Raw genomic sequence first — 15,829 nt, 5'->3', positions numbered from 1 at the left:
TTCTTTACGTGTTAACTATTAATATACTGAAAATTATAAAATTTCAATTTCAAGAAAAAAATTAATAAAATAAGTATTGTATAAAAAATTATAAGTAAAATTGTAAGACATATAATACTACTCATATTAAAATGTGATTCTTCATGGATTGTAAATTGTCTAAATGGAGATCCTATGCTTTTATCTCGTTAGGGCCCTATTCTAGCATTGATCACAGATCAAGTTGATCGTGCTTCAGACTTAATTTCTATTAAGTATCCCATGTTGGTAGAGAAGACATTAATGGAGTTTCTCATTTACTTGCTATACATGTAAAATGTATTATCAGTAATGTTAGATACAGTTATAGATTATACAAGGAAGTACCATGTATTCTTTTTAAAAAATAGTAGAATTCATCATTAAAAAATTAATTTTTTTTTATGTAGATTACATATTTACTCACTTTTTTTAAGATGAGTGTGCGGTGGTTACGTATTCTATGACTGTAAATATCATTTCTCTTTATTTATTTAGTGAGTAATAAAATTTATATTATAAAAATAATAATTGATATCCAGTAGCATGTGTCAACATACTGGCAAATAACAAAACTCAAAGTCTGCATCAATGCAGAGCATGTATGCCAATTAAACTTGCGTTTGATGATGGGCCTTTGAATAATTGGATGATTGCAACTTATCCAAAAGAAAGAAACATTTAAAAATCTTGCTGCTGCTTTACTTGTACATATATCTTACCACCCTTGATTTATAGATACATATCTTAGATGGGAGGTTGCAATTGACTGGGCCTGAGCTTGGAGTATAATAATTTTGATTTAGCCAAGACAGTAGCACGATCTTATAGAGAAGGGTATGTACATGGATGTCACCATCAGGCACATGCTTATTGGATTGCTGAAAAGAGAGTGTTATTAGAATTATTTGCTCCCATTGGCAAGTGACGATCGAAGTTTCTTATTCTCTTATCCTCTACTATAGATAGTATCCACTGGACCACTACTGTAAAATATAAGATATTTTAGTCATTTCATATTATGTTATTAACTGACATGGATAGCATATATTGTATTTTATGCTAAATAAATAAAATGGAGAAAATCCTTGTCCTAGTTATAGCTTTTGTTCTTTATAATCCACTTAATTTTTTTTTTTTTTTCCACCTTCTCTTATGCATTCTCTATAGAAAACTGATCAGAAGTGGGAAATGGTTGTCAATGTGCTTCAAAAGGATATGAAGAATGATGAATTTGAATGGAAATGTTGGGGATAAGCACCACACTCACTAACAACGATAGTGAGAAAGACAATGAAATAAATCTAGAAATACAGGAATCAAGAACATACACTACACATAGATTTACGTGGTTCGACAACTTGCTTACGTCCATGAAGCTGCACATAATTTTATTGAATAGAGATTACAACACATTGTGAGTTATAAGATATTTACACTACTCACACAATCTCAACTCTCTCTCTAGGGCTTCTTTCTCCCTCTCTTCAATCTGATGCAAAAACATATGAAATAACATTTATATATGCCACAATGTGAGAAATCTACGACGGCAAAATCAGGGTTCTTTGCTTGAGCGGAGTATCGAATGCACCGCGAGTGAACAATTTGTGTAACACTCGCTCAAGCTGACTATTGAGCACCACTCGAGCGAATACTAGGGTTGTGCTTCACTCGAGCCTATTGTCGTGCGTGCCTCCAAGGTAAAGATCAAACCTCTTATAATACTAGGGTTCTTGTAATTATGCATGATCTCTTGTAATTCTTTAGCTACCGTGTTCACAGTGTCATCCTCCGTCTGTTTCTAACTCCGATAGTCACTTCTAATGTAGCCCAGCTTGCCATAGCTCCAACAAGTGATCTAGTGCTTAGATAATGACTTGCTCCTGCCACTGAAACATGGTCTGGCATGTCCCCTGCTCCTGCCATCATTAAGCCCGAACTTCGAACATTGAAATTCTGATACCAGTTGCTCGGGATAATCACCACACCTACTATCAACGATAGCGATAAAAACAATGAAATAAACATGGAAACATAGGAATCAACCACATATAGATTTACATGTTTCGACAACTTGCATACGTCCATGGAGCTGCAGGGGATTTTATTCTGAGAAGATTACAACATACAGTGAGTTACAAGAGGTTTACTCTACTCACACAATCTCAACTCTCTCTCTCTCGATCTTTTTTCTCTCTCAAGAAAGCTCTACACGTTGTTTTCCTTTCCATCTCTTCAATCCGATACAACAACATATGACATAACATTCATATATATAGGCCACGACATGAGAAACTTAAGGTGGCAAAATGAAGTTTCTTCACTCGAGTGAAGTGTTGAGCATGCTGCGAGCAAACAATCTGTGCAACATTTGCTCAAGCTAACCATCGAGCGCCGCTCAAGTGAACATTAGGGTTGTACTTCGCTGGAGCCTATCGTCACACACGTCTCGAATGAACAATCTGTATGTGCTTCACTCGAGCACCAAGTCAAGTTACAGTCGAGCAAACAATTTGGCTGGTTCTTTAAACTAGGCTCCACAAATTCAATAGAAAATTGGTGCTCACAAATTTGTATGAAAGTAGGGGGTTGATACTTGATTAGTTGAGATGGTTTTAGATGAATTGAATAAAATATTATTAGAATATTATTTTTTAATATTATTATTATTTTGAGATTTTAAAAAATAGAATTATTTATTATATTTTATGTAAAAATTTAAAAAAAAATCATAATGATGAATTGAAATGAATTTCGAATACAAACATATGCTTAAAATCATAAATTCTGTGCAGTGTAAAGAAAATCTGGAACCTATATAAAAATGCCAACTTTTATACGGTGGATCCTAATTTCTTTCAAAGGGAGCTCTTAAAATTATTATTTTATTCAGATTTTATTTGAAGGGTATAATTGACATGAAACTCAAACATCAACAATCAACTTTTCGCATTCGGCTATTAAAGCTTGAGATGGATAGGACTAAATTATTAATTTTGTGAAATAAAAAATTAAACGTGCGAAAAGTGAAAATTCATAAGCAAAAGGATAAAAATTAAAGAAATATTTCACAATTCACAATTAATTATAGCCTATTAGTGACTATTACTTATTTATTTATGAATGAATAATAAAAATAAAAATAAAAAATGCGTAGAAAGATGTCACGTTGCATAAATCGGAGACACCCCATTGTATTTGATTAGTAGATGAGGTTGGAAGAGCATTGTCAATTTCTAAATTTTAATTAGAATTTGAGATTTTGACTATAGCAAAAACTTTTAGAGATGTTAATCTATATTAAACTAGTCATTTTAAAGTCAAAATAATAATATAAGGGAGGGCTTGGGTTGAGTTGAATGGGAAAAGCTTTGTAGTTCGATGGATGAGGGAGGGCTTGGGTTGAGGAAATTAACTGATGTTCAAAGGTCATTACATTCTAAATTTGCATGAAATCTTTTATGCACTGATTCTATTTGGCAAAAGTATTTTAATGCAAAATATTTGCATGGTGTGCATCCGTTGGAGATTAACACAACAAGAGGATCCCGATTTTGGAAATCTGTAGTTAAGGAATTGCAGTTTGTACTCTTGCATTCTAAATGGAGAATTCGTGAGGGAAATGTGTATTTTTGGAAGGATAAGTGGATGAGTTTTGGGCCTTTAAGGGAGAGTTGCCCGATTGTGGGTGATTTGAATTTGAAAGTAAATCAAGTTATGTTGAATAATAGCTGGGATTTGAATTATTTGGAGCAACTAGTAGGGGCAGGTAAAGCTGCAGAAATTACTAATGAAATTAAGGGTCAAAGGTTAGGAGAAGATAAGCTCGTATGGATGGGTAATTCGGAGGGTTCCTTTATGTCCAGGAGTGCCTGAAATCTTGTTCGGGAGAGGAATAATAATATTGAATGGACAGACTGGATATGGAATATTGCTATCCCTAAGAAGTTGTCTGTGTTTATGTGGAAGGCCCTGAACTTAAGTCTAAGTGTGGATGACCGAATAAGGAATTTGGGCGTACCTTTAGCGTCCAAGTGTAAGTGTTGTGAACAAGGTGCCGTAGAGGAGTTTGATCATGTGTTGTATAGTGGGTACATAGCGGCAGTCATTTGGAAATTCAGTTCTAATATGTTGGGTATTCCATTTGTCCCAAATCGGTCTTGGAAAGTAACAATTGAGGCTTGGTTTCGGAGAGCTTCAAAATCATCTCAACTTGATATGTTAATCGGATTTGTTCCGGTGATAATTTCCTGGAGTTTATGGAGGTGGAGATGTAAAGCCAGAATGGAATGTAAGAAAGAAAATGTTTATGTTTTATGGAGATAGGTTAAATATTGGATTCATTGGGTAGGTATTAAAATCAATAAGGCTTCTCGCCTAGTGGATAATGATTTTAAGGTGTTAAATTCTTTGAATTTACCTATTATTGCGAGAAAGAAGGAAGTTTTGAAGGTAGTTAGATGGGAAAAGCCAAACAGAGGGTGGCTCAAAATGAATGTAGATGGTAGTAGCCGAAATAATCCGGGAATGTTGGGTGCAGGTGGAGTAGTCAGGAATGAATTAGGGAATGTAGTATATGCTTTCCCTAGTAGCCGAAATAATCCGGGAATGTTGGGTGCAGGTGGAGTAGTCAGGAATGAATAAGGGAATATAGTATATGCTTTCTCTGAGTCATATGGGCATGTGAGTAATAATATTGCCGAAGTTATGGCTCTATGGGCTGGTCTTATACATTGTAAGCAATGGGAGTATGATAATCTTGTTATTGAGATGGATTCTTTAATAGTAGTGAATTAGATTAAGAATGGAAGATGTACTCTTTGGTATCTTGAGGATTTTTGGGAAGAAATTGTTGGAATGTTGGGAGAGATAAATTTTGATGTGAGTCATATATATCGAGAAGGAAATAAGGCTGCTGATTTTTTGGCACGACTAGGAAGTAGTGGAGTTTCCCATGTGTGGATAGGTCAAACGGAACTTTCATATTTGTTGAAAGGGATCATCAGAACAGATGCATGTGTCCTACCTCAGATTTGAAAGTGCTAATTGTAAATTTAGAATGTAATGTTTGGTAATGTATTTTAATTTTTTGATGTCTTTTGTATTTTTCTTTGAGTACTTGGAGTTTTATTTTTTTGTAAAGGTCAAGTACTATGATTATAACCACAGTTTTCCTCCGTCACAAGTGAGAGCTTATTAATAAACTTGGGCAGGGGTCACTATTGGACATGTGACTACCTTATCTTATATTAAAAAAAAAAAGTCAAAATAATAATATAATATTATATATTTTAATAATATTTTTAAAAAATTTAATATTTTATAAATACAATTATATTAATATTAAAATTTAATATTTAATCTACATTATATGCAATACCAGTTTTGCGAACACTAAATAACAACAAAGTCGGGAGAAAGCAATTCTTGAGTTGAGGTAAAACATATTTGGAGAGAAAAACTGGATGGAAGTGGTGAGAGATATAGAGAGAAGAGCGAGAGAAAAGACAAGTAGTTGTATGGAAAAATTATAAAATATTGATTTGATCATTCTACAGTGACTCTCTAAATATAACTAGAGATTTTAAATTATTATAGTTTAAAGTTTCACAAATATACTTTTGACTAGTTCAATGTAGAAGTTTTAATTTTAAAAGGGCGGTTTCGTTTGCATTTTCAACTCATTTCAACTCATCATTATAATTTTTTTAAAATTTTAATATAAACATAATAAACAATTCAATTTTTTTAAATTTCAAAATAATAATAATATTAAAAAATAATATTATAATAATATTTTATCATATAAACTCAATTCAATCCAACTCAATTCAACATCTAAATAGAATCTAAAATTTAGATTTTATTAACATTTAACTAGCCCAATGCGGGGATCAAAAGCGACGTCGTGTCAGTAATAACCTGAGGGCCCCGCCAATCACATGCAGTCCCCAGGCCCCACTGCTTCGAATCACACCACATGCTACCTCCGTACCTCGTTCTGTTCTTCTTTATTTCTTTCATTTTAGGTTCATTTATTTTTGAACTTATTTATTTATTTTGTATGTGTTTCTTCACTTGCCTGTGAGTATATTAGGATTTCTTTTCTTCTATTTTCATCTCAATTAATTTATTTTTCTTTAAATTTTATTTCTTCAAGAGTAAGAGTAATGTTACATGTATTTATAATTTTACGTACAAAATTTATTTTATCAATTTTTTTTTAAAATTTAATTTTTATAATATTCTTCGTATCAATAATTGATACGTCAGCTCGTATTATTATATAAATAAAATTTGTAAGTATAAATAATATTTTCCTTTCTTTAATATTTAGCTTCCATACTTAGTAATAGGCTAAATAAATACAAAATAAAAAAAAATGACCACAAATATAGAGTTAATTGGCTGTTGATTTGGTAATTCTAATTTAAAATATCTCGTCAAACACGTAAAATTGACCACATAATGAGGACTTTTGGGATTGAATGTAGTCGGTCTTGATTAATACGGATAATACTCATCCATTTTCTTCCTAATCAATTACAAATGTGGTACATCCTAAGAGTTAGGGTGACATTTTCTATGCTTGCGTTAGTAAATACCAACCACCTAGATTGCTAAATCTTAGGGTTTATTGTTATTAGAATTTTAATATCACTTTATTCTTCTTCAAGAATCAAAACTTATAGATTAGACATAAAATCAGCTTTATAATCTAACGTGATATATCAAACCACGTCTGTTAGTCAATTTAATTTTATAGAATCTTTTTGTGACTTAAATCTCGTTTAACTACACATATGAGATAAGATGAGATGAGATAAAAAATAACTTAATAGTAATGAGATAATTTGTGAATAATAGTGAAATAGTTTGAGTTAAGATGCTCTATGAGTTTTGAAAAATGAGAGATAAAAAATTAAATAAAAATATTATAAAGTTAAAATATTATTAGAATATAATTTTTATTTCGAGATTTGAAAAAATTGAATTATTTTTTTTGTTTTGTTTATAAGTTTGAAAAATTTGTAATGATTATGTAATGATTAGATTAAAAATTTGAAAATTTAAAAATTTGAAATTAAAATTTTTGAATGTTGTTTGAATGTTGAGATGAGATGAGACGAGATGCGATTTGATGAGTTGAGATCACATGTAAAACCAGAGCCAAAAGCGTTTGTCAATATAACTCCCTAAAATAGTTCTCAATAAAATAGCTTTCATAATAAAAAAATTATAAGTATTGAAACAATTTATGAATTTATTTATTGAGTTTTTAATTTTATCATTAGTAAAAACCTTCCATTAACTCTCAATTAACAAATTTAATAAGTCAGAAGTCAGAATTATATAAGCACGCAACATGCATCTGTCTAACAAATTAAAAATATATATATATATATATAAATAAACACAAAAAAAAAGATAAAATAAAAAATAAAAAAAATAAATATTTGATTAAAGACCCCAACGTTTAAATGGTTTTAGTTTTTTAAACGTTTTTTTTTCACGTTCACTCATCCAGATCACAGCTCAGTGGAGATAATTTTAAAATTAAAACATTACCATATGTCTTGCCACGTGTCGGACGTACCATCACTTTATTAAAAAATATCATTTTTCGTAATATTATACGCAATAATATTTTAAAAAATGGATTCTTTTATAAAATAATTTATAAAACTAATATAAATATTTTTATTTTATAAAATATACTATAAAATATGTTGCGGAGATTTTATTTATTTAAACCCCACAAGACACCAGTAGTACCACCCTAGCTACCAAGTTCGCTCCCTTCCCCTCTCTCTCTCTCTCTGGTTGAAGCTGCAAAAGCATCTTCGTATGTGTGCTCTTATCAGCTTTTTTGCTTGTTCTTTGTTTTCTCTGGGTTGCAGTTTTTGGTAAGGTAACTACTTTGTTGTTGAAAGTTCTTTTGTTGGTTTCGTAAGAGTTTGAGAGAGAGAGAGAGAGAGAGAGAGAGAGGGAAATAGTCAGACACAGAGATGGAGAGGGACTTTCTGGGTTTGAGCTCCAAAAATGTTTTGGTTTCTGCAAACATGGAGGCCAATGAAGATTCTAATAACTCAGGTGCTCTTTATGGCTTTCTGGGCCTCTTTTCAAATTTCCTTCTGAAATTTTGTTTATTTTGGTGCTTATATATGCGTGCGTGTGTATATATATAACGTCAATTTCACTCTTCCTACTTTAGTTTGTCGTGTTGGGGGGGATAGATTCATTTCTATTTAGTAACATGAGCATGAGCGTGAGTTGCTTCTTGTGGATACTTTAAACTAATGCATGTGCCATGTTGAATTTCCTACCAAAAACTCATACTTTATTATCCTCAACAGCCGTGCGTGTGTATATATATAACGTCAATTTCACTCTTCCTACTTTAGTTTGTCGTGTTGGGGGGGATAGATTCATTTCTATTTAGTAACATGAGCATGAGCGTGAGTTGCTTCTTGTGGATACTTTAAACTAATGCATGTGCCATGTTGAATTTCCTACCAAAAACTCATACTTTATTATCCTCAACAGCAGTGCCTGACAACTTTCTGCAACATTTATAATAAAGGACTGCATTAAAGTGCTATACTTCGATGAAATTATTGAGACGTTCTTTTAAATAGTAAAGAAATTGAACTTAAATTAATGGTCACAAGGATTTATAGTTCTTGGATTTGCTCTTCTGAAAAGTAATGCATGAACTAAACAGAGTTTTGGCAGATATATATAGAGTTTTTTAGGATTGATCCTAGTGATCTTAAAGGATATGGATGTTTGTTCTGTAGCTCTTTGTCCGCTTAGTGATATAAAGTAAGTTGCTAATGTGCTGTATTCGTTTGTTTGTAGTGAACTTTAATTGTTGTTAAAGGTTTGTTATGTTAATGGCGTTTTTAATCTTACTTTGAATCCTTTTACTGAAAAATCACGTTGTGAATATTCGATTCTGTCACTTATGCCTACCTTGTAGGAGAGCCATGATTCTTGTTGGCACATAGTTTTTTTACATGCCGTTGGTTTTCCGTTCTTTTCGGGACTTAAAGTCTTAAAGTACATCAATTTGATACTTTTTTCTAAGTTTGTGGTATTGAAGAGCTTTGGCATCTATATGGTAAAAATATATGAAAGGCGAGGCTTTTCTGCATATTTATACTGAAAGGGTTAATCATTCACGTACTTACTCGGGCATCATTTTTCATTTTCTTTGATTTTTTTTTTTTCCAGCACAGCTGAGAGGTTCAGGAATGCAGTGGCCATTCTCAAACAAGATTTCTGCAGGACCGAAGTTCCTGTCTTTCAGGGCTACTCAAGAAGATAGTCCCCGAAAGACTCTGCATGATCCACTGGCATCATCTGGATCTATGACTACTATTTCATCTGCTGCTGTTTTTGACACTAACCAGAAACCATACTCTGGCGTAATCCAGGTTTGTTTTTTGCTCTTTCGTTTTTTTAGATCAAGATTACTCAATTCAAACGATTCTCCTTAAAACAAGGGGAGTTACTCTTGAGGTATAAAATAAAAGTTTACCTACACCTTGTGAATTTCTGATTGCTAATGATGTTAGTTGGACTGAAGTTTGAGCATTCTTTCAATACAATATATGGTCTATATGGTTTGGTTATGGATGACTGATTCTTTCCCAATCTTAACTTGTTATTTTTTTCAGAAGAATTTGAGTTTTGATAAGCAAGTGGAGATGGAGAACCAGTATGCAATGACAGTACTCTATCCTTTACAACACCATGATGCCCATTCAATTCATCGCTCCCGGGAAGTGAGAATATTCCCATTCTCCAGTCAACAAAATCAAACTAGTACTGTTGCTTTGGGCACCACTGTGCTTCAATCTCACCCTGTTTCTACTGGCCAGAACATGGTTGGTTCTACCATAAAACCGAAACCTCTTAGAGCCATAGCTCCTGTTTCTGTTCTTCCTTCCACAGGTTCTGTGGTTGGTACCACCGATCTCAGGTTTGTATGTGTCTGAAGATTTGTATTGTATGAGAATTTTACCAAAAATACTGAATCAGAACTATGGTTTTGTGAGGATATGTAGGAGCTCAATTGAGATTGATCTTTTGTAGGAATGGTTCCAAATCCTCTGGAGCACCTGCTCAGCTGACCGTCTTTTATGCTGGTTCAGTGAGCGTTTATGATGATATTACTCCTGAAAGGGTATATATATATCCTTCTAGACATTCTCCTATCTATCTGTTAACTCAATATTCAATTTTCTTTTTTATTTCTTAGTTCCTTATTTCTTTCTCTACTCAGGCTCTGGCCATTATGTTACTGGCTGGAAATGGGTCATCTACAGCACATGATATGACCCTTTCAACAACCCAAGAGCCTTCCCCATTTGATGGCGTGATTAAAAACCGGCCCCATACCACAACACTGTTCCCAGGGCCTCCAAACGCTCTTTCTTTTCCATCCCAAGCTTGTTCTGATCAGTTGGGAGTAGGACCAAGTAGTACCAATGAATCAGAGAGAGTCAAACCAATGGAAGCTTCATCATTTCCCACCAACCATTCAGAGTCTCGCAAAGCATTCAGTCTAGCAGAATGTGCTGGTACAACCTTAATTCCAACAGGTATAACTAATTTGAGTGTTACCTGCACATCCTATCCGTTGGCTTCTCGTTTTTGTCGAAATTATAAACCATATAGTTGATACCAGCATGACAAAGTCTTTTTTGTAAACTATAGAAGTGGTACCAGTTTAAGAAATCTTTGTTATGTGTTTGCAGTGGGTTTGCCTCAAGCGCGTAAAGCATCCTTGGCTCGATTTTTAGAGAAGCGCAAGGAAAGGTATATGCCAGGTCGCCTTTCCATTTCATTTCGATTCAATTATGAGAAACTAAAATGTTTTCAGTTAACTTAAGTGCATTATCTGAGTAGGTGCTAGATGTTTAGCAACTATATTACCATTTTTTTTATCTGGCCAGGCCTTATAACCCAAGTTAGCTCAGTATTTTTGTGAAATGGGATGGATTTTCTGATATGAAGTCAGTTCAAATGTGTCCTTTGAGTTCTATTGAATCTTATGGATCTTCGTTTAGAAATACACACTGATCTCCATGGTCAATAATCCAATAATTAAAAATTTGGAGTCAAAGGTTTATGCTGTGTTAAGAATTGGTGCTAAATTCTGCTTTTGTGCTCATTCAGGGTGATTCACACATCGCCATACAATGTCAGCAAGCAATCTCCGGGCTGCAGCGCTCCTAGATCTGATTCTGGTTCATGTCAGCCCACAGTGATGAATTAGTGAGAAAGAGATCAACAGAGAACAGCTGCACACTACTATAGTAAATAAAGGAGAGATCTTCATTGACATTGATTTTTTTTTTTTAATGTTAAGCTCAATTCTTTTCACCCCAAGTTCTAGATAAATTTGTCAGATATATATTATTGTTGGGATAAACTGGTCATCAAAGGCTAGTTTGAAATAAATAATAGTGGAAGCAAATAAAAGAAATAACGAAAATCATACACAATACACCAAAATTTAAGTGGTTCAGCTCAATGTGAGCCAACATCCACTGGCGGGGTCGGTCTCAATAAATACACTATCAACAAAGATGGAGTATAAGAGATTAATTACAAAATCCTCTTCTCAAAGTGTCAATATATTATGGGAAATATCATAAGAGGACAACACTCTCTATACAGGTTTCAGCAGCCTCAAAAGATGAGAAAGTAATAAATGAATGTTGAAATATTCGTATTTATACTGAAACGGTGCGGACCCTAAATTACGAACATTCACTCGAGTGAAGTGTCGAGCGGAGCTCGAGCGAACGTTAGGGTTGTCATCTCGCTCGAGCTGAGTGTTGAGCGGGTGTCGAGCGAACTCTCTGGTTGCCATACCGCTCGATCTGAGTGTCGAGCAATTGATGAGCAAACTCTCGGGTTGCCATACCGCTCGTGCTAAGTATCGAGTGTGTATCGAACGAACTTTTGGATTGTGTCCAGCTCGAGCTCACTGTCGAGCAATTGATGAACGAACTCTCTAGGTGAGATTTTGCTCCAGCGGCAAAGACACCGCTCTAGCGAACAATCTGTAGAGGCACTTTTTTAACAGAATTTAAGTCACCTCTCAACAAATATCCACCTTGGCTTGAAGCCTACCAAGCCTAACAAGAATTCATTAACCAAAGAACCGACCCCCTCTACCAAATCCCCTAAGGGAATCACAGATCCCAAACACCAATCAAGTCCAAACAAAGTTTGAACTTGTATACTGGAATTAGTTTTGTCATCATATCTGCTAGATTCTCAATAGCAGCAATCTTCTGAATTTCTAACATGCCCTCTGTAACAATTTCCCAAAGAAAATGATACCTAACATCAATATGTTTTGTTCTCTCATGATACATTTGATTTTTGGTCAAATGTATTGCACTCTGGTTGTTACAAAATACTGAAATTGCATCCTGCTATAGTCTCAAATCACTGATCAGACCTTTCAACCAAATGGCTTCATTAACAACCTCAACTGCTGCCATATACTCTACTTCTGTGGTTGATAAAATAATTGTAGATTGTAGTGTTGCTTTCCAACTAATAGTAGAACCATACAAAGTGAAAATATACCTTGTCAATGATCTTCTCTTGTTTAAGTCCCCAACATAATCAAAATCAACATAACCAACCACCCCTGAATTGTAGTCAATTTCTCTATAAAAAATTAAACCAAGGTTCAAAGCATCTCTCAAATACCTAACTATCCATTTTACAACTTGCTAATGAGCTCTATCTGGATTAGACATGTACCTGCTAACAACACTCACTGCCTGTGAAATATCTGGACGAGTACAGACCATTGCATACATAATACTGCCAACTCCACTGGAATAAGGAACACTGGCCATGAATTGTTCCTCCTCGTCTGTTAGAGGAGATAGGGATGTTGAAAGTTTAAAATGTGTAGCAAGCGGTGTACTTACTGGTTTGAAATTAGAAATTCCAAATCTTTGAAAAACTTTCTCAATGTACTTTTTCTGGAACAAGTACAACTTTCCAACTTTTCTATCTCTGTGGATCTCCATCCCAAAAATCTTCTTAGCGGCACCTAAGTCTTTCATTTCAAACTCATTTCTGAGTTGGATTTTCAACAAGCTAATGTCAGATATGCTTTTAGCAACAATAAGCATATCATCAACATAAAGTAGCAAATAAATAAAAAAATCCATTAAAACTACTCCTCAAATAACAATGATCTATCATAAAAGAATCAAAACGTTTATACTATTGCCTTGGAGACTGCTTCAAATCATACAATGATTTCTTCAATCTACATACATGATCTTCATTTCCTTGAACAATGAACCCCTCTGGCTAATGCATGTAAATGATTTCCTCAAACTCACCATGCAGGAATGTTGTTTTAACATCAAGTTACTGAAGCTCTAGGTCATACGCTGCTACCATAGCAAGTAGCACCCTGATTGAATTGTGTTTCACAACTAGAGAGAACTTCATTGAAGTCGATGCCTTTTCTCTGACTGTAGCCTTTTGCAACAATGCGTGCTTTGTACGTTGCATATGCAACACCCTAGATTCCCTCTTTTCTTTTGAAGACTCATTTGCAACCAACAGTCTTCATCTTCTTAGGCAACTTAACCAAATCTCAGGTTTGGTTATTGTGAAGAGACTAAATCTCCTCAGTCATCGATGCGCACCATTGTGTAGACTCCTTACGATTGATAGCTTTTGAATAACTGGAAGGCTCCTGACCATCTATGTCCTCTGTTGTAGTTAGTGCATACATCACCATGTCTACATGAACATATCTTTGAGGTGGCCTGATCTGCCTCCTCTGTTTACTAGTAGCAATGTTGTAGTCCCCATATGCATCGTGAGCACCTGCCGGTGACAGTAGCACAACTCATGTTAACACCACGTCTTTGTCTGCTGACATCGTTCTCAACGCATTGGTATCATAACATATCATCATCATAGCATAACATCATAACATATATACCCACTAGTATTAGGCATCATAACATTTGATTTCACTCTAGCGCTCTTTAAAGAGAACTCATTCGAAACTCGTTGACTGTTCTTCATCAACTGAAGGGTTATTACTCCATTTGTACTCACTCTAAAGTGGACAGAAGAGTTTCACTAGGATAATTCTCCATCCTAACCTTTGGAGTCGTGACAAAATTAATTTTCATGTTATGCTTGAAAAATGTATTTCATGACATGTGCATATGTGGCAAGCTTTCATGTGAAAATGACATTTATATGCAATATGTTAAAAATTGTGAGAATTTCACATGTCATGTAAACAAGTAATTAAATGCTCAATGATGTATCATATGATGTTTCATGCTCAAAATGACATTTAATATGAATGTGGTGTTTACACAAAAATCATAAATAAATTAGAGTAAGTTTGAATCTAACTTACAAACTTTCCGAGTTTGTAAATATCGTAGCGACTGAAATAAAATTCGTACTAAGTTGGGATTTGTACTGCTATGGAAAACATTCATAATCAAAAGGGTTCAAAAAATAAGATTTACAAAAATATCCCTAAACTTTCAAAAATTGTCACTAAGGCCCTAAATTTTTACTATTTGCAAACAAACCTCTAATTGAACCAAATTTCATGGACCTCATATTTTTCATACTCTAAAACCATCCATACTCTTAGAGTTGTAAAACTCAAAGTAGAACTAGTTCAAACACTCCCAATCTGTGGCATACGCTCTAGTTGATACTTAAGTATGATTTCAACTATTGATCCCTATAAATGAATGCATATAAAATTCTCTTTAGTCCCAAACAATCACTATAGTCCTTAATGATATGATAAAGTCAAATTCTTGGGGAAGCAAGTTCATCCCAACACTTAATCATGGTTAAAAATCTTAATCTTCAATAATCCTTCATTAATCAAGTTTGATGTTCCTAGTGTAAATCACAAAGGGATGCTTTCAAAACTCACCCAAAACATGCATTTTCATTCTTATCCCAATCACAAGACCTTCTAAATACTCATTGATCAAGCCTAGGTAAAATAAATCAAAACTTCATAAAATAAGCATGATTTAATCAAAATCGTGTATGCTTGATGATCAATACAAGGTAGAATTAAAATCTATCATGGTATGCTTCTAATCTCAAAATCAAACCTTCAATAATTATTCTAAGACATTAATAAATCATATCAAAATATACTTAAGACATGTCATAACTAAATTTCCACTTGAAACAATTTAAACCCTTAAATCATCCGTAATGAACCCATTTTTGAATTAAGCATGGTAACAGTTTTCTAAACTCAATCAAAATTCACTCTAACACTTGAAAAAAAGACTTGGCATGTAAACTGCGTAGCGCACTCAAGCTTCTAGCACAAGAACTCTCAAGAACTTCCAAGAACACTCAAACTCACTCACTTTTCGGTTTCTCTCAAGACTAAGGGGGAAATTTCTTTTTATGCTAAGGGGAAACTGGAGAGGAGGTGTGGAAGAATGAGGGAGTGAAGAAGCCTTTTATAGATGGCCAAGAGGGTAGAGGTGTTGGCCTTAGTTCAAGGGGATTGGTTGAGATGGGAGGTGGTGTAAGGGCTGATGTTTTTCTAGATTTCAGTCCATCAACTTGTGCCATCTTGTGCAGACCAAAACAGTGTCCTAGAATCCCCTTACCAAGTATGCATACGAAGAAAAAAAATCCCAAATCCCTTCCAAAAATTAACTAATGCCTTTGCCGCAAACTTTTGTGCTAATATTTGGTTTATCTTAGATTCAATTTTTTGGAATTTAGTAATTCACTA

General features: G+C 34.0%; 1 protein-coding gene across 2 annotated transcripts; it reads left to right on the top strand.

Annotated features, from left to right (window-relative positions):
* Positions 1-7,788: 7,788 nt before the first annotated feature.
* Positions 7,789-11,476, top strand: LOC121244908 (protein TIFY 6B). 2 transcript variants are annotated; one of them, XM_041143151.1, is made up of 7 exons: positions 7,789-7,933; positions 9,259-9,461; positions 9,705-10,009; positions 10,123-10,213; positions 10,313-10,631; positions 10,788-10,848; positions 11,209-11,476. In XM_041143151.1, the coding sequence occupies exons 2-7, from the start codon at positions 9,279-9,281 to the stop codon at positions 11,306-11,308; spliced, it is 1,059 nt and encodes a 352-aa protein (XP_040999085.1). In that variant the 5' UTR covers positions 7,789-7,933; positions 9,259-9,278; the 3' UTR covers positions 11,309-11,476. The 2 variants fall into 2 exon arrangements, with proteins under 2 accessions (XP_040999085.1, XP_040999084.1); XM_041143150.1 differs by having other exon boundaries at positions 7,793-8,115.
* The last annotated feature ends 4,353 nt before the right edge of the window (positions 11,477-15,829 follow it).

The sequence above is a fragment of the Juglans microcarpa x Juglans regia genome, chromosome 8S (assembly GCF_004785595.1).
Source record: "Juglans microcarpa x Juglans regia isolate MS1-56 chromosome 8S, Jm3101_v1.0, whole genome shotgun sequence".
Lineage (NCBI taxonomy): Eukaryota > Viridiplantae > Streptophyta > Magnoliopsida > Fagales > Juglandaceae > Juglans > Juglans microcarpa x Juglans regia.
Note: the sequence above shows the minus strand (reverse complement) of the source record. Positions and strands in the feature narration are given on the sequence as shown.